Consider the following 19,541-nt stretch of genomic DNA (forward strand, 5'->3'; position numbering starts at 1 on the left):
ATGATGTATCTGTATAAAGCAAGATCCTCTGAAATGTTGGGGTTGTCTGAGTCATTGCTGTTGCTTCTTTTTATTTGCTACTATGTAATCAACTGTTTATACCTCTGGTAGATGCATATTTTTAGAGGAAAGTGCACCAATTGTTGTATTTCCTTTTGCTTTCTCTTGATCTTTTTTGTTTTTATTTTCAGTTGTTTTAAGAGACTTACCATATTATCAGACTTTTATTTTACCTTTTTCTAATGGAAACATTACAGGGATTAGCTCAGCCTGATATTTTGCTGTGCACGTGGTTCACAGTTCTGTTTTCATTTCCTAGTGTGCCCCAAATATTCATAAAATGGATGGATATTCATGTGATGGTATTCAGGTAGGTTACTTCATCTTTACCTAAATCTTTCATGTGTGCCAGCATGAAAGAAATACTGAAATCTTATCAAAAGAGGAAAGTCAGTTTAAATGTTTTGTAATCCATTCTGAAGATAAAAGCCTTTATAATACTCATCTACTAGCTGTCGCAGTCGCAGTTTCTTTTTCAGTGATCCGACATAAGCAGACACTGCATCATTAATAGGTGTGCTTTTCCATTTTAGGGGATTTGCTTTGGAGGAAGATGTAAAACCAGGGATAGACAATGCAAATACATCTGGGGGCAAAGTAAGTAAATAGCGTGGATTGATTGCTTTCACAATATGATATGAGGCCTTATGACGTGTGGGCTGGAAGTTAATTTTGAACCACTTTATGACTGGGGGATTCTCAAAGACACTGCAAGTCTTGGAAGGGTCACTTTTGTGGAATTAGAGAGGAGCACCTCCCTTGAAAGACACTTGGCTAGTTGGTTGTGCCTTTGGACAAGAAATAAGGTGCCTTTGCTGCCAGGCAGGTGAAGTCCACCCCAGAGTGTGCAGCCTGGAGAATAGAACAAACCTGGATTTGAGCTCCGTTTACACTTCCCTCAGCTGAATGTCCTTAAGCAAAACCTGTACAACCATATGGAATGGACACGGACCCTGGATAGGGCACCCTTGGCACTGTAGCACTTTAGCTAGAGTGGCTTTTTCTTCCTCAACCATCTCTCTTAAAATTACAGGTGACCTTCTGCTGAGGTAGCTCTACTGTGTCAGAAAACAATTTCAGCATTATCGCTTTCAAAGTTTGTCACACTTTCTGAGGGAAATGTAACATTGATTTCTAAAACATACGACTTAAATTATATCTTTATTTAAATGTGTATTTAAAGGTTGTGTCATTATTTTTCCCCCAGTGTTACTGGCCCTTTTGAAAGCAGTTTTTTTTGAAACTCCTTCAGAAGACAATTTGTATTAGAAAGCAAGCTCAAAAGATAATGCTGATCTTTACTTGTCACAGATAGTGGCTGCATTCTGTTTGGGAGGGGAGGTGTGTGCACGTTTGCACTCTGAACGGAGTTATAGTTTTGTTTCCCCCGCTTGAGAAAAAAGTGTTGCTCACCGCAAGAAGTAGGGAAAAAGAACTACCAATGGTGACTAGTTTTTTTTTTAAATATACACAAATGCTCCTGAAACCAAGACTATACTGTATGTAAGTTAACTTTAATTTAAATAAAAAAATAAAATTAAAAATTAAAAAAAATAAAATATACACAAACAGTAATCATTTGATTAGTTTGCAAAAGTCATTTTTGATCTCACTACAGGAAATTCCCATCAGCCAGCCCTGGCTTTAGCAAAATTAAAGTTTTGTAATGCTGACATTGTTTAAAATGTTATTTGGCCCTCATACATTTAACATGAATTCAAGCTTATTTAGAACAGAATAAAATTAAGGTGGTTTTTTTTGATAGTTGTTAGGAATTAACAAGGTAGAATTAACTATAGACTTAACTATAGAATTAACTATAAGAATTAACTATAAACAAGGTAGAATTCATACTGTTTCTTAAATCTTTAATTATAGTGCATAGCTATTTTAATAAACTCATCGTTATGATTAATAAAAATTGACACGTGAAAAATTTGTGCTTTATATTTGGCGCTGAGATTAAAGTGTGGAGTATTTATTCTGGGAGCCATTTGGTAGTATCTTGCCCTAATTATTGGCCAAATTGTGAGGAGTGTTGTTCCTTGGAACCGATAGCCTCAATCCTATCAAAGATTGACATAGATTGGTTTTCCAAATTTCCAATGAGCAGTCATGAAGAATGTAGCTGAGTCATGGATGTCTGTGGTCAAGTAAAACTCTGGAGAACCATGGGTCCAGGTTTTGGAACTGGCCACATTGTCATGAAGAAGAGTCCTTAGATGGTTTCTTTCCCTTACTGCAAACATTTTGAGCAACTCACATGTTCTGTCCCTCACTGAGAGAAAACTCTATTCTGCTTCAGAGGTGATGGCATCAGACAAATACTGCTATGAGAAACTGAACATCGAAGGGACGGAGAAGGGTAACTGTGGAAAAGTCAAAGATACGTGGATACAGTGCAACAAACGGTGAGATGAAGTTTGTCCAGAGTTTATCCCTTAGTGAATTACAAGCATTACTTTCAGCGTCCCATTTCCTCTTCTCTGCATCTTCCAGAGCTTTCGGTTGCCTGCTCACCTCATCTTTTCACTGCATCCCAGCACCACCTTGCAGAAGCCTCCCAAATCTTAACACATATGCTGGCCTCTCCCCAAAGGCCCAGGTCACACTTGCAGCTGCCTCAGGACTTTCTCACGTAGAAGGCACCTGCTAGCATCTCAAAAGCAACAAAAATTAAAGCCACCAGAATATGTTCTCAGTTAGCTGGCTCTGACTTTCGAAACCACTGTTTTTGTCAGAGGTCACCATAACTCACTGTCCTCCAGTTGAGAAGCCTCACAATGGACCTTGATGCCACTGTGCCTCTGACACATTGTCCAAATGCCAAATCATGGTCATTCTTCCCTTTTACTCCCCCACCATTTATCTTTAATTCATCTTTTCATTCCGTTCCTATTACCCCAGCTAAGACCTATGTTAACGCTTGGTCTATTACAAAGGCCTCTTAAAACAGTGTTTTAAGCCAAGCAGATCTGGCATGCTGTATTCTACTCTTCTACTGAGGGGCATCTGGGTGGCTCTGTTGGTTAAGTGTCTGACTGTTGGTTTTGGCTCAGGTCATGATCTCACAGTTTGTGAGTTTGAACCCTGCATCTGGCTCTGCACTGACTGTGCAGAGCCTGCTTGGGATTCTCTCTTTCCCTTTCTCTCTGCCCCTCCCCCCCACCTCTCTCCATGCTTTATGAATTATTTCTGGGTTTATTCTAGAAATAAATCATTTTCGGGGTACCTGGGTAGTTTGGCCACTTAAGCATCCAATTCTTGATTATGGCCCATGTTATGATATCACAGTTTGTGGGTTTGAGTCCCACGTCAAGCTCTGTGCTGACAGCATGGAGACTGCTTGGGGTTCTCCGTCTCCCTCTCTCTCTGCCTCTGCCCTGCTTACTCTCCATCTCTCCTTCTCTCTCAAAATAAATAAACAAACGTAAAGTCATTTCCCTCTTCTCTGAATTCCCACGGCCTTTTGTTCTATTATTGTGGCCCTTGTCCCAACCTCTCTGTTTTATCGTTGTTTATGTGTGAGATTCTCTTCTCACCGAGAGTGTATTTCCTTGACCATGTCTTTTTTTCTTTGTATATCCTAAAGTACTTTGTAAGCTCCATGCACATAAATAAGACTTATAAAAATGTTGACCATCTCTTCTGTGTTAAGAAAGCATTTTTGTTTATGATAGATATGATAAAATGAAATAACTTTTAAAAATTGTTTTTTAAGGATGAATTAATACATTTTTCTGTGCTAGTGATAGATGTAAGTTCTAATTTTTCTCTTTTCTCTATCTGATAAAGCCTGTTTCCATATATAATCTCGCTAGTCTACTAATCATTCTTGACAAGATAGTTATCAGTATATGTATTTATAATTATGTATGTTAGTAATTAAAATGTTCTATATACAGAAAATATGTCAGATAATATTTTGTACCAGTACAAATATTTTTACAGGTTTAGTTATTATATGTGGCAGTTGGAAGAATAGTGGAATATATTGGAAAAGGGATCATGAGTGTGTGTCTATATATATAGACACATACCCTCCCCCCCCCCCATAATTCTTCTTTATTTGGGGGAAACAGGTTAAAGAAAGAGCTGTATTCCAAAAGAATACTCACCCAAAGGTCATTTATTCACTTACCAAATATTAAAAAATGTTTTCACATATCCAGTAATATGTTCTAGAGAAAGAGATTCTGATCTAAAAGATGTCTATCTGATGGATAATTTCCTTTAACAAATACTTAAACTAATGGACAGTACAGGAAAAGCTAGAACACAGTTGGGATTTTGGTGCACTAATAGGAGTTTCAGAGAAGACACTTTTTAAAGTGAGAGGCAAACTAATTTGGGCGTATTTAGCTTGTAATTTGAGCAAATAAAATGTAAACAAACATGAAAAACAAACGCTAAAGCAGGATAAGATTATTGTTCTAACTATACATGGTTTGTTCTCTCTTTGTGGAAAGAAGTAAAGAATTGTTATCTTTTAACACAGGGATGTGCTTTGTGGTTACCTTTTGTGCACCAATGTTGGTAACATCCCAAGGCTTGGAGAACTTGACGGTGAAATCACATCTACTTTGGTTGTGCAGCAGGGAAGAACATTAAACTGCAGGTAATGCTCTACCTCTTTCCATGAGAACATCATTCATCTTACTTCTGAGGACTGCCGCGTAGAATCACTTCGGTTTTCAGTTCCCATGCATGTTAGCAAGGCGACATGGAATCTAGCCCAGAGAAGTGACTGAGTAAATCCTGACACAAGAGGGTTGAAAAGATGAGAATTAGTTGACTTTGGTTGCTGGAGCTATATTTAATGGGTCAGTAATACCTTGCAGGGTTTGGTTTGCATTTCTTTCCTACTAAGGAAAGTGAGTGAGAACTCCTGGGTAAAATCAGTGGATTAAATATATGCATCTTCTTTTACTTCCCTCTGAAATCCCACTAAAATGACACTAACTGGATCTTTTTTTAGAATTCATGTATCCACAGGGAGGCAGAGAAAGGGAGAAGAGACAACAACAACAAAATTTTGGAGAAGGCAAATGGATGTGTGGCAAATAGTTGTCAAAACTAAGAAAGCTGAGGGGTGCCTGGGTGGTTCAGTCGGTTAAGCGGCCGACTTCGGCTCAGGTCACGATCTCGCGGCCCGTGAGTTCGAGCCCCACGTTGGGCTCTGTGCTGACAGCTCAGAGCCTGGAGCCTGTTTCAGATTCTGTGTCTCCCTCTCTCTGACCCTCCCCCGTTCATGCTCTGTCTCTCTCTGTCTCAAAAATAAATAAATGTTAAAAAAAAAATTAAAAAAAAAAAAACTAAGAAAGCTGAATTGCTAAGTCAGTAATGGGGAAAACTGAGAGGTAGCCCAGTTATAAAGTTAGTTCCCAAAAGGCTCAAAAATTGGTAGCATCATCTACTTCTGCAAGAGGGAGTAAAGGATTTGGGGCAAGGAAGGGCTAAAATTAAAGAAGATACTTGAAAGTCTGCTAACAGATTACTGCCTGACCCACCTAAACTGGGGATTGCTCACCCTCCCAATAAAGATTTGAGCTTTACATTCTGCAGATAATAAAGCAGGTTTCCAAACTGAAGGATAGCCGGCAATATTGATATCAGGGTGTATGGAAGTGGTCTAGCCTCATTGATGTTCAGCCAGAAAGCCCTAAAATCTCCTATAGTTTATCTGATTTCCTAACTCAAATATGAGCAGTTTATCAGACATGTGAATAAAGGCTCTAACACACATACACAAAGAGTTAAAAAGAGCCAGAAAAAAAAGGCACCTGTCAATATTTATGAGAGATAAGATATTTCTATCATGAAACCAGAATAAAGTGCTATTTAATGAAGAGCAGGGGTGCCTGGGTGGCTCAGTCGGTTGAGCATCCGACTCTTGATGCCAGAGATGTGGGACTGAGCCCTGTGTCAGGCTCCATGCTGAGTGTGGAGCCTGCTTAAGATTCCCTCTCTTTCTCCGTCTGTACCTTTCCCCCGCTCGCTTGCTGTGTCTCTTACTCAAAATAGAAAAAAATTTAAAAAAATGAAGAGCATTCATAGAAATAAAATGCTGTTGGAAATTTTAAAATAGGGAGGTAGGAATTAAACTCAGTAGTTGAAATTATCTCCCAGAAAGTAGGGCAAAAGCAGCAAAGGAATGGAACCATAGAGAAAACCTCACCAAGTTAGAATAGACACGATGAACAGAGAAAATACCAGGGAAGAAATTGTCAATGAGTGACTTTGATTGTCTACAATGGATAGACTTGAGTTTCTACATTGACAGGTTCACCAGTGCCAAATACACTGAGTGAAATTAGAGGCACATTTAAACATGTCATTGTGAAATTTCACAACCTTAGGACAAAGAAAGGAATCCCAGATGTTTCCAGAGAGGAGAAAAAAAGGATCAGACTTGGAATCTTATTAACAGGAGCCCTGGGAATCAGAAGACAATGGAGAACATGATTTTTGAAATAAGTTCTGTACCTTATTTCTGTACCTTATCAATCAAGTGTGAAAGTAGAAAATAGAGACACTTTTCGATATTCAGGTTGCCCCTGAATTTATTGCCCTGTACCATTTCTCAGGAAGCTATTGGTGAAATTGTACTCCACCAAAATCAAAGAGTAAACTAAGAGAAAGGCTGTGCATGTAGGAAACAAAATACCCACCATGAAGACAGGGCAATCCTGCAATGAATGGTGAGGGGAAATCCAAGTGTTCAAGTTTTCCACAAGGTACAGTAGACAACTAGATCAGACAGGAGCAGGGCAGACTGCAGATGGAAACTCCAGGAGAGATTTCTGCAGGAAGATGAACTGATGCTCAAGACACATCTCGAGTATGGATTTGGGGTTAGCAGAGTTTGATCAGTTTTACATTGGTGACAGATTCTTAAAAAGTAGGCAAAAACAACAAATAAGAGAGTTGCTAATTTGAGGGAAAATGAAGAGTTGTGCAGGAAAGAAAAGACTTAATTATGGCACACTGTATCACTCAACTGAATAACATTTACATAGTCGTAATAATGTGCCTTTTTATTATTGATTTAACTATTCATTAAACAAAATTTATGATGGGGGTATAGGAAAAAGACATAAATCTTCAAGTTCCATAGAGGTAAGTTGGTTGCTAATATCTGAAATGGAAAAATAAAAAATAGTAACACTCATTATTTAAAAATGTGTGGATAAATAACAAAAGAATCAATTAAGAGTAGAAAGTAGTTTCTTCCAAGGAGGAATATATGGTGGAGGAGAGAGCACTGTAAGACTTTATTGCATTTAAAAAACTGATTTATCTGAATGACTCTTTAAACTGTATGCATGTGTCATTTTGATAAAAATAAAAAGAATTGAGATTTATGTGCTGGCATTGACATGGCACCATATGAGTAAATCAACTATGAATATACATTTTTATCTCATTCTGGTTTTTTAAATTTCTATAGAACATGTAGGCTTGCTCTATTGAATAGTGAAGTTAAATATTTTAGCCATTCTCTAATATAATTTTTAAATTATTAACCTTCTTGGGAAATGTAAACCCAGACGAGTTCTCATGCTTGTTTGAAACATGTTTGAAATCTTGAAACCTACAATTACAACTACCAAATCAAATCCTAGCAATAATGCCTCACTTGACTTGTACATGATATCCAAGGCAAAATGATAAAGCTATTTTAATTCAGACCTTTGCTATAATAATTATGTTCAAATTCTAAAATATGTCAATATCTCAAAAGCATTAGATCAAAAGATTCAATTGCTTTCTTCATTTAAAGGAAGAAAATGCTCATGCTGTTGTTTTTTATTAGATAATGAATAGAAAATAGAGTAGAAAGTAGTTTCTTCCAAGGAAGAATATATGGTGGAAGAGAGAGCACTGTACGACTTTATTGCAGTTGTACAATAAGTGGGCAATACTTTCTTGCCCACTTTTTAGTTTTTTAAAGCAGATTCTCAAAATGAATGTGACTTAATACAATCCTATTTTCTTTTTGCTTCCTTTTTTTTAGTGGTGGGCATGTGAAGCTTGAGGAAGATGTAGATCTTGGCTATGTGGAAGATGGGACACCTTGTGGTCCCCAAATGATGTGCTTAGAACACAGGTGTCTTCCTGTGGCTTCCTTCAACTTTAGTACTTGCTTAAGCAATAAAGAAGGCACTGTTTGTTCAGGAAATGGAGTAAGTATTCAGTACCTTGCCATAGGGAAACTCCTCTATTCTTTTGTAACACAGAAATAGACATGACCTCTCCCTCTCTCTCTGCCCCTTCCCTGCTCATGCTCTGTCTCTCTGTCTCAAAAATAAATAAAAACATTAAAAAAAAATAAAAAAAAAAAAAAAGGGGGCGCCTGGGTGGCTCAGTCAGTTGAGCGTCTGACTTCAGCTCAGGTCATGATCTCACAGTCTGTGAGTTCGAGCCCCATATCGAGCTCTGGGCTGATGGCTCAGAGCCTGGAGCCTGCTTCCGATTCTGTGTCTCCCTCTCTCTCTTCCCCTTCCCTGCTCATACTCTGTCTCTCTCTGTCTTAAAAATAAATAAAAACATTAAAAAAAAAAAAAAAAAAAAAAAAAGAAATAGACATGACCCTAACCTGTTTATTTTGTAAAAATGGAAAATATGCTTATCCGTGTTTCTAGCTGGCATGTAAACAGTTATTTGGTCATAGTCACTGGAATATTTTCTCTTGCGTAATCTGTGCAAGCCTGGGAATAAGAAAAAGTATAGTTTTCCTAACCAAATTCTTCTGTTTTTCTTTCTTATCATGTTAATGTGATCTCATATAATAGAAGTATAATGGCCAGTTTTCTACAAGTGATCTGGGAGACAAATTTTAATAAACTGTAATGGGGTTTTTTAAAAAGGGTATAAAAGGGAATATCATTGGCCACAGTATTTAACAATTCGTATTGTCCAGGCACTAAGCAATTAGAAGAGATCATAAGTACCTGTTGTGGCCACACCGAGTGTGTATCAGCTGAGGATAACTCCTCGAAATGAAAACTGAATAATTCAGGGAAGTGTTTATCAACAAATGAATAGAAATAATGGCATTGTATAAAATACTAAATTTTATTCTTTCTGTCATATATCTATCTGATAATGTTAGTCCTAGATAACAAAATTTGTAGCTTAGATAAACATGCTCTATTAGTGACTATAGTTTTCTCATTTTCAGTTAGGAATTCCTATACTAATAAAATAATTTTCACTTCTTTTTCTTTTGGCATGTACTATGATTTTCTTTCTACCCTCACCAGATTCTTTGCTTGAACTGGTCATAATATCCAGTTGAGGTGAAGGATCCCTGTCCTGAAATTGTCAGCCTTTAATCCTGGTCATTCCACGTAGATCCCCAGGAATGTGCCAAGAAGTTTCTTAGGGAGGTCTTACTAGTAACTTTTTGCCAAAGGATAGGAATTCTTACACCAAATGAAAATAGAGAAGGCATGTGGTAAGTAGTTCTGCTCCTATAGATGAGTCTAATAAGTCTTCTTTCTTTAATAAGTAAGAAAATGTTAGCGGAAATGCTTTTTGGGGGATAGGGCAAAAACATTGAAATTATTTCTTGTTCATTCATGCTAATGATAACAATGTCTTCTTCATCTAGAATTCCTGACATTATGTTTGGAAGAAAGAAACGTTTGTATTAGATAATTGGCAAATGCTTGTATTTCTGCTTAGTTTTATAAGTCTCCCTCCTATAAATTTTTTTTAAATAAAAAAATAAAAACCTCCCTCCTATAAAATTTAAGTTAATGAAATTCAAAACAGTAATTTCATTGGTTTCTTTTTGGACTGTAAACTCATTTCCCCTGTTAAAATTCATTTTTCCCTTTGGGTCTAACTGCTGATCTCTAGAAAATATTATTTTGGGTACTTGAGTGAGAAATAAGGTAATTAGTATGAAGAAGAAAGTACCGATAATTTTTCAGTACCATCAAATTCTAGGCATATAACAATTAGAAATCACTCTTTAGTTTTCATGCCATTGTATCAGAGAGTTGACGTTTCCTCTTGATTGATTTTGGATTTCAGGTTTGCAGTAATGAGCTGAAGTGTGTGTGTAACAGACACTGGGTGGGTGCAGACTGCAGCACTTACTTCCCTCACAATGAGGACTCCAAGACTGGCATTACTCTGTCTGGCAATGGTAGGTACTGGATTTGGTGCCATTACATCGTTTTATGCATAACTAAAGGAAACTCTTCAGACAGTTTCATTTAGATTATAATTCAACTATAAAACACAACTGGGATCTACAATATGAAGTTGATATTTTCCATTAACTTGTAATCATGTGTAATATTGAATATAACTTAGTCTACTGATTGAGCCTCATCTTGTCCTACATGAGACTGAGATTTTTCAAGTATTCTATTTTTGGGAGCTGACAACAAAACCCTAGAAGTTAAGTGAAAAAGCAGTAGTCCTCTTTCTGAACTGTCTGAATTTAAGGGAAGAATTTTATATTTGGGGACTGAATACGTAGGAAAAAAAAACAGTTGAAGAATTGAGTTTTAAATATCTTGTTGACTTTAATGTGTGTTTTTTTCTTACGTTTATTTATTTATTTTGAGAGACAGAAAGAGAAGAAAGCAAGCATGAGCAGGGGATGGGTAGAGAGAGAGAGGGTGAGAGAGAATCCCAAACAGGCTCTGGGTTATCCGTGCAGGGCCTGAGGTGGGTGGGGCTCAATCTCACGAATCATGAGATCATGACCTGAGCCGAAACCAAGAGTCGGATGCTTAACAGACTGAGCCACCCAGGTGCCCCGACTTTAATATTTTTCATTATAGAATCTCATCTGTATTCAACCCGAGTTCTGTAGCCTGAACTGTAGGTAATTCTAGAAGTAGTAACCTTAGCCAAGGTGCCTGGAAGGGGATTAAGGACATGGATAATAAACAACAGGTGCAGATCTAAAAGCTAGAATGGTCCAACTGGAGAAGTAGAAATTAAATGCAGATAGTTGAAAGAACGCATACTTTGCAAGGAGAGTCCCCTTTTAAACTATTTTATTATCTTTCATGATTGAGTGTTCTACATACAGAAGTTCTCAAATTCTGAAGTCCATTCACTTCCAAAGGATGAGAAAAAAGAAGTATGTTCATTGTAATCATCCAGACAGGTTAAAATGCTTAGCCAAGATGACTTTAGCAAGGAAAGTGAAAGAATTAAGATTCTGGTATCCTCAGCCTTAGCAATGGTAATGTGGAGCTTCTTTTCAGCAGTTAAAGCAGAGATGTGGCTATTCAGATCCATGGATTTAAGTGACTTGTCAAAAGTCTTACCATTACTTAGAAATAACCAGGCTGGCATCCAAGTTTATTGATCCCTGTTAAAAATCACTGGAAGAAAAGGAAGAGAATACAGACATGCCAGGCCTTACAGTGGGAAAACCCCACTGACCCGGAAGGTCCTCTGCATCCACCCATCTCACAGAGGACCTGGGCAGGGTGGAGTCTGCCAGTTTCCTCAGATGCCCTGCTCCCGAAATGATTTACTGAGGGCTCCCAGACAAGGAGGCTGCCACTTCTGTCATGGGGATTTGCCATCTGCTCTGTTGCACATGATCACTGATGGTTGACATCTAGAAGGATGCTTCATGAGTGCAGCAGACAAAAAGAGATCTGAGCTGCTCTGAGTGAAACAGATCTGGGTGATTGAAATGTGTGGTGCAGATCATTATCAGCAAAACAGCCAGGCCTCTGATCAGTCTTTTCTGCTCTTGGGCTGTCACTTGAGCATTTTGACCAAGGCTTTGACTTACTGGGCCACTCACACCACCATGATCTCCCCTATGGATTACATCTCTGCCTATCTGACAGCAGGTGGTGACACAACAGTGCCATTACTGAGTCCTGAGAGTCAGCCCAGTCTTGGCCCTCTGCCAGTCTGCTGCTGCCTCACTCTCATGCCTGACCAGCACTGATCTCCTGCTCACTACACTCTATCTTTGGTTTTTCCTTCTCTAGGATGCCAGCCATTGTTACAAAGACTGGGAACTACAAGCCCGGTGCTTGTATTATCTGTATCACCTAAGCACTGATTGTATAACTCTGTAGACATGTTTTCTCTCTTAAGGAGCTTATATATGAGTGACAGTGTATCACATGTACAAGTGGGAGCAATAAGAACTTTGCATAAGTTGTCAAGATGGAGTGACATGGGGGCACCCAGGTGGCTCATTCAGTTAAACATCCGACTCTTGATTTTGGCTCAGGTCATGATCTCACAGTTCATGGGTTTGAGTCCTGCTTTGGGCTCTGCGCTGACAGTGCTTAGAACCTGCTTGGGATTTTCTTTCTCTCTGCCCCTGCCCCACTCATGTTCTCTCTTCTCTCTTCTATGTGTTGTCTCTCTCTCTCAAAATAAATAAACTTGAAAAAAAAAAAAGATGGAGAGACAAAGACTGTAACATCTCTGGAATTCCTGAGGAAGAGGTCAGAGTAAAAAAGAACATGAATTTCTACAAGTTCTTGTCCAGAGAGTGCTATGGCAATATAGTAGGGTCACCCTTACCCTCCCTTTTTTTCAGTCTTTACTCTTCTTGTAGTTCATTGACCTCATCTTATTTTTGAGAAAATTACATGGAAAATAAAACTGCAGAACGCACTGGGACAAGAATTAAAAGAGAATGTAAGCCAAGAATTATTTTTTAAAAAACACTTGATGGGGATTGCTAAGTAATGGTTGATTTTTTTATCCTTTTAAAAAACACCCATTTTTTTACTCCACAGTATGTACAAATACCAAATCATTATGCTGTACAACTGAAACCACTACAACAGCGTATCAATTGTAGGTCAAAAACATTAAATGAAAAAAAATATTCTCTAACATTGAGACTGGTAAAAGAAAACAATACCCACTTTTTAAAACAAATAATTTTGTTAGTGTCATGATTCCAAATATGGAGAATAAAGTTCCTGAAAGAACTTTGTATCAAAATTTCAATTACATACACTTGATCTTCATTGTTTTCTTTTTTCCCTGTAGGTGTTGCTGGTACCAATATCATAATAGGCATAATCGCTGGCACTATCTTGGTGCTGGCCCTCATATTAGGAATAACTGCATGGGGTTATAAGTAAGTGAAATGTCTCAGTATTGTTACTATCAAAATATACTTTAAAACATTTTGTTTAAGTGAATTAAACATCTAGAAAGTTTTGTAGCATTTTCAGTGAAAATCATTCTGGCTGAACATGCAATCAGTGATTATTCTTGGCATGATTAGAGGTAATCATGATTTATTATTCTTGAAAATAGATTTTGAAATAACTGCCTTCTATTCTCAAAGTAAAGAATATTGTTTTAAAAACCATGGTGTGAAGTGAAATCAATCTAAATCGTGTCTTAAACTAAGGCTGTGTGGATTGGCTATTTAGTGACACAGGTTCTCTTGACTTAAACCCATATCCAAAAATCTAGGCAAGATAGTTATGTAGGGAGCATAGTGCTTTACTAACCACCCCAGTGATAACATCAATATTGACAAGAACAGCAGCAGCACATCTGTTGGCTGCGTACTTGGTATGGCCTTGCATCCTGCTGAGGACAAAACCTCTTTATCTTCATAGGCAGTATGAAGGAGATACTATTATTTGTTAATATTGGGTTTTTGTGTGTGAAGAAAATACTGTTCAGAGATTATTTTATTTGTTCAAATTAAAATTCAGCTTTAAGTTACAACTTTTACAATCTAATTCCTTTTTTAGTGTTTATTGTTGAGAGAGAGCGTGAGTGGGGAGGGGCATAGAGAGAGGGAGACACAGAATCTGAAGCAGGCTTCAGTCTCCACACTGTCAGCGTAGAGCCCAACATGGGGTTTGAACCCACGAATCGTGAGATCATGACCTGAGCTGAAGTCAGATGCTTAACCTACTGAGCCACCCGGGTACCCCTACAACCTAATTCTTAAGCTTCCAAGTTCAATTTACAAGTTTTTAGTTCTTATATATAATTTTTAAAAAGTTATAAATTATATAACTTTTGAATCCTGCATCTCGTTGAACATTTAGCTGAGTAAATGACTTCAAAAATTCCAAACTTATTTGTATATTTAATATGTTCAACTTCCTTTTAAAGTACATCTTATGATGTAAAAAATTTCCTTAGTATTCAAGTAAATTATTTAAATTCAATAAATTGACACTTAAATATGGTGAACCTTAAGTTATGTTTAATATTTCAACTTAAAATCCTAGTTCTACTGATCTCTGGTGATGATGTCTCAGCACCCCGGGCCAACGGGGCTTCTCCCTTTTGAAGGGCCTGCAATTTTTTCTAGGCATTCTGGCCATTACCGCGTTTTAGCACCTTTTCACCCTCATAGACCAAACTTAGTTCACTGAAAGACTTGGGTATTAGAATAGTTTAGGCTTCCAAATTACCCCAAGCCTTTCAGTAGGCTAGGCACTATATAATTATGTGCTATTACTATTATTATTACCTGACATAGTCTTAAATCAGTTGAGTTAAAGGAAATTTCTTTAAAAGCGTACATGGCTGTTGCTCTTTCCGAGGTCAAAACTCTGAAAGAGTTTCTTTGATGGAAACCATTTAACTTACTGCCACAATAAAGTTCATATGCTAAAGGCATTAAAATATAGAAGGCATTTGTGGAAGGCTATATTAACAAGCAACCCAGACAGCATAGTATATAGTTCAGCACAGCATAGTAAATACAGCCTAGACCAGTGAAGGAGGGCACAGCACAGTAGGAATGCTTTGCCTTGATTAAATGAGAACCTAGCTCTGTACCGGCTCATACATGCTTACTACCTATGGGCCTTTTTGATGTGCAGGCCATCAGGTATATTGCATACTTATATTTGCACGAGCTGATTTCAGCATAACATTAGAAGTTGTAAAATCCCATGTTTGAAAGGAAGGCTTTTCTGTGTATTTGTTGTTTGATCTTGCCTCACACCTCAGGTGAATCAGCCCCATCTTGGAGTAACACTGTTTCCTCAACTTCCCTGATTTAAGACCTATGTGGCAATTGTCATCAGGAGCTTTGCATTCTTGAAGTAGCTCAGGGGTTTCATTGGTCATGGGAAAAGGGGAAAGCAAAATTATTAGTTCTATTGTGTGCAGTTTTCTGCCACCTACTGATGCAAATTGGTATTTCATGTTTTTGCAATCTTGGAAAAAAATTACTTTTCAGAAAATATGAAATCTAAACTTCTCCTATTGCTAATGAAATTACCTTTGCTTTAATAATTAGAATTAAAATACTTATTTCTTTATATCATTTCTTATTTTTATGAAATTCTTTTGAGAATTCACTGTTTTTTTCCATTTCTGAATATTTGTACTTTGCATATTCAGTAAGGAAAAATACCAATCTTATTCATACAACAGTATCCTCTTCATAAATAGTTTGAACATAAACGATGGAAGTTTTAATGCTACTAAACTTATTCAGAATATGTTTAAGAGTAGAAAGAGAATGTCTAAGTTTTAATATAGGAATTAAATTCATGAATTTCATATTCTATTTGAAATTCAAAGATGGATGTAGGACGTGGGAATTCATTTCCTCATTAATCCTTCCAATTAAACTTTCTACCCCTTCTCCAAGCCTTGGAGTGAAGGAATGGCAGGAATAGGCAATGAGCAATACTCACTTGGAACTGATAGACCACTCACGTAATCACACTGAGGCAATAAAATTAAAACATACTGAATAGAAAAATTCTGGAGCTTATTCTCTCCCCCACTATCCAGTGGTTTGAAGAATGAAAAATCATAAGTAACAAATTGGAACTTTTACTCTCATGAGCTCATCATTAAACCAAGATACTTGGGGTGCCTAGGTGGCTCAGTTGGCTAAGCATCTGACTTTAGTTCAGGTCATGATCTCACGGTTCATGAGTTCGAGCCCCGCATTGGTCTCTGTGCTGACAGCTCAGAATCTGGAGCCTGCTTTGGATTCTGTGTCTCCCTCTCTCTCTGTTCCTCTGCCACTCATGCTCTGTCTCTCTCTGCTTCCAAAAAATAAGTAAACATTAAAAATTTTTTTAAAAAAGCCAATATACGTATTGGACTAGATAGGCAGAGGAAGGTGCTACAAATGAAAGCAATATGGAAACATGCTTGATCTAGGAGGAAGGAGCCCACTACTCAGTTGCTTGGCCTTTCTAACTTGTCTTCAAAATACTAAAACTTAATTAGGTCATGATAGAAAGTTAAAAATTAACTCTTTTGAGTTCTGGTGTCTTAACTACTATACCATCTAGGACACATTTTTAAGATCATGTGTTTTAAAACTCATGTAATTTTGTTTTAGTGAAAAACAGAGACTAAACTTTGAACAAAGTATTTCCAGTGTACAGTTTCAGTAAGTAGTGGTAAATTAGAAGGTCCATAACAGCTGTGAATTAACTCACTCTAATATTTTACATACATGATGACATAAAATGTTCTAGGGTCCAGTTATGTTCTCCTATTTGAAATTCTTAGGAAGAGCTTTAGTTTGCAGGTATAGATTCCAAAAGGAATGAATTATGATTTTTATTTCTATGGAAGCACAGTTAATTTATATAAGTAAGTTGAGTAAGATTGACTTTAGAGCATTACTAAATGTTAAATATGGTACAATTGATATTGAGAAGACAGTTATTTTTCTAATAACTGAAGCTTATTTATGCTTTTAAAAATAGTTATTTGAAAATATTGTCACTAATCCATTGGTATCATTTCTAAAGATGAAGTGAGGAGTGTGTGTGTGTGTGTGTGTGTGTGTGTGTGTGTGTGTGTAAGAGAGAGACTGTATTCCTCATTTTAGTTCTGCAATTCAAAATCCTTTGTAGAGACCTTTCGATGAGTGTTAGAGCTTTTATGTTTAGTGCTCTCTCTGAATGTACTTCCATAGGTAACTAATTCTTTTTTTCCCCCCCTTTTCTTCTTGTCCATGAAAAGAAATTATCGAGAACAGAGGTATGTGATGAGAATAACCTGAACATATAACTGAAAAGCTTAAATCCTGTTAGCATCCTTGGAATTTATACATGCAGTTATAAATCAGGTTGACTTTGTTTTTGTGTTGAAATGATAAAGCAATCTTGTTTTTCATGACCTTGAAATGATAATTTTAATAATGGTGCTGAGGAATGTATTACTTTAAAATAGACCTATTGTTTAATTTTAATGGTTCTTTCATCCAACAATACTACAGTAATAGCAGTTACTTGTATTACCTTTATAGTAATATGTGTGGAATTGAATTTTTTTCCATCTAAAACAAACTTCCTCTATGTTAAGGAACCACTTGTGTTTACATTAATTAATTGGCTTTTCTTCATCTTTTAAACAATCTTATTGCCTAGTACTTTATAAAGGAATTTATTTGTTATTTGTTACTGTTGTTATATTAGTAACTTCCATTCATAAATGATAACATTTCTGTGGGCACTGTGTTGGGTTCAGGAGAATGTCCTAGTACTTAATGGGCCTGATTATCTCTGCCTAAGAAAATATTTTTGTACTGATTAGGTAATTGCCTAGGTAAAGAAATGATTTGCATTATTAGAATCTCAGATTGTCTAGTGTACTTTTTTTATAAATATAAAAGCCCATAAAGTCAGGTACCCCTATTCATCATAACCTTAAAATCTGTGTTTAGCTAACAGCATAAAAAGAGATACAAAGCATTCATGTAGTTTTATAAAAATGCCTATTTTTTCTAAATCTAAATTAGTCCATATTGAGATATCTCCTTCACTTTTCACATTTAAAAAATTATTAATGTTCTTAGCTGTTGATACAAAAAATTATTTATTTATTAATAAAAATTTTTAATGTTTATTTATTTTTGAGAGAGAGAGAGAGAGAGAGAGACAGAGCGCAAGCAGGGGAGGGGCAGAGACAGAGGGAGACACAGAATCCGAAGAAGGCTCCAGGCTCTGAGCTGTCAGCACAGAGCTGGAAGCGAGGCTCAAATCCCCTGACCACGAGATAGTGACCTAAGCTGAAGTTGGACGCTTAACTTACTGAGCCACCCGGGCGCCCCAATAAAAACATTTAAATATCCTGGAAATAGATGAGCCAGACCAGGTCTTGCACATCACATAGTACTAGTTTTGTGCTCAAGATATCTGTGCACGTTCCTACATAACTCTCCCCACTGTTCCATTAAATGTCAGAGGCAGATTGGAAATAAGAAGTAATAAACGTGATAACACCTTTTCACTCCCCAACCAGATTTCATTTTTTCATTCGGTTTCCTTCCATGTTATAATTTAAAATTCCTAGAAGACTTTAGCCATTAGTATAGTCTCTATAAATGTGCTCACAAGGCAGATCTTGGTCAGTTAGCATAGATAATAGAAAATATTCACCTTGCTCTGGGTAACTAACTCATCATTAATGTAAAAGGTAAACCTAAACAAAATTAATTAAGTTTTAAAAACTAGATTTCTTTTTGATATGTTTAAAATTCTAGTGTCTGGAACTACAGGAGAAGAGCTGGAATCATTTAAGCTTTCTGTTGGGTAGAATTTGATCAGTCACACTGAAATCTAAGTTTGGTGGATTTCTCTAATGAAAAATAAAATTAGACTAATAAGATCAAATCTTGATGACCCAGGCTCATTTCCATAGTAGCTAAGACTCTAAAGTAATTTAATATTGCTAGCTATATAAGATAGAAAGTAAAATGTCACTACTGTGTAACATAAGCAAACCTAAGCCAGTGCTCCAAGACACATTCTCACCAAGAGTATTATCCAGAATTAGGGGATTGCCCACGGTACAAAAAATTATTCATAGGCAAAACTGTGTACCAGTTTCTTATTCTATCTCAATATATGCTTAGGCACAGTTAACATTTTTACATTAAGAATTTTCGTTATGTGTCTGATAAAATTTCATGCCTCCTGGTATTACTGAGTCATCATTTTGTCGATCTGGTTACTTTTTTGGAATCTAGTTCATTATTTTGAGAGCTGTCACATCTTCGACAGATATTTATTTTATGTATTTTGATATGTTTCATCACAAACTTTATTTTTGCCCTGTCCATTGCTAATGAATCTTAGGCCTTGTATAATAATCCTCAAAGTGGAGAAGTAGCAAACAGTGGACTTTAGATCAGCAAGTCGTAAATGTATAAATATCTTCTGAAGGACTTTCCTTTTTGAGAATATTTGTCAATGGTTACAGAGCAGGTGGTAAGGTGAATGGAACAAAGGATGCATTAAGAAATTTATAGTCTCATAAAAATATTGTCAGGGATTCAAATAAAGATGTGTCCAGTTCTAAAAGATGCCAGGAAATAGAAATAAGAATTTTGAGTCATCCTTGCCTTTAAGGTAGGTTTTCCTCTGAGGTTCCATGGTGAGCGGACCAATTGGCAAGAAATCAGAAATCCACTTGCTAGGATGTGGTCTTGGGAAATCATTTAAACTTTCCACAACTTTAAAACCAGATAAAGTTCTTTGTAATCTATAAAGCATTATCGCAAG

General features: G+C 36.7%; 1 protein-coding gene across 16 annotated transcripts in view; it reads left to right on the forward strand.

Annotated features, from left to right (window-relative positions):
• Positions 1–19,541, forward strand: part of ADAM22 (ADAM metallopeptidase domain 22) — a 242,406-nt gene that overhangs the window by 193,795 nt on the left and 29,070 nt on the right. For 13 of the 16 annotated variants that reach the window (XM_042917060.1, XM_042917181.1, XM_042917077.1 and 10 more), the window contains exons 19-26: positions 320–370; positions 594–657; positions 2,366–2,471; positions 4,559–4,678; positions 8,078–8,246; positions 10,105–10,219; positions 13,069–13,159; positions 16,999–17,016. In XM_042917060.1, coding sequence (XP_042772994.1) covers positions 320–370; positions 594–657; positions 2,366–2,471; positions 4,559–4,678; positions 8,078–8,246; positions 10,105–10,219; positions 13,069–13,159; positions 16,999–17,016 — 734 coding nt within the window. The remainder of the gene's footprint in view (positions 1–319; positions 371–593; positions 658–2,365; positions 2,472–4,558; positions 4,679–8,077; positions 8,247–10,104; positions 10,220–13,068; positions 13,160–16,998; positions 17,017–19,541) is intronic. The other 3 variants (XM_042917125.1, XM_042917171.1, XM_042917070.1) reach the window with 2 other exon arrangements.

This window comes from Panthera leo, chromosome A2, assembly GCF_018350215.1.
Source record: "Panthera leo isolate Ple1 chromosome A2, P.leo_Ple1_pat1.1, whole genome shotgun sequence".
NCBI lineage: Eukaryota > Metazoa > Chordata > Mammalia > Carnivora > Felidae > Panthera > Panthera leo.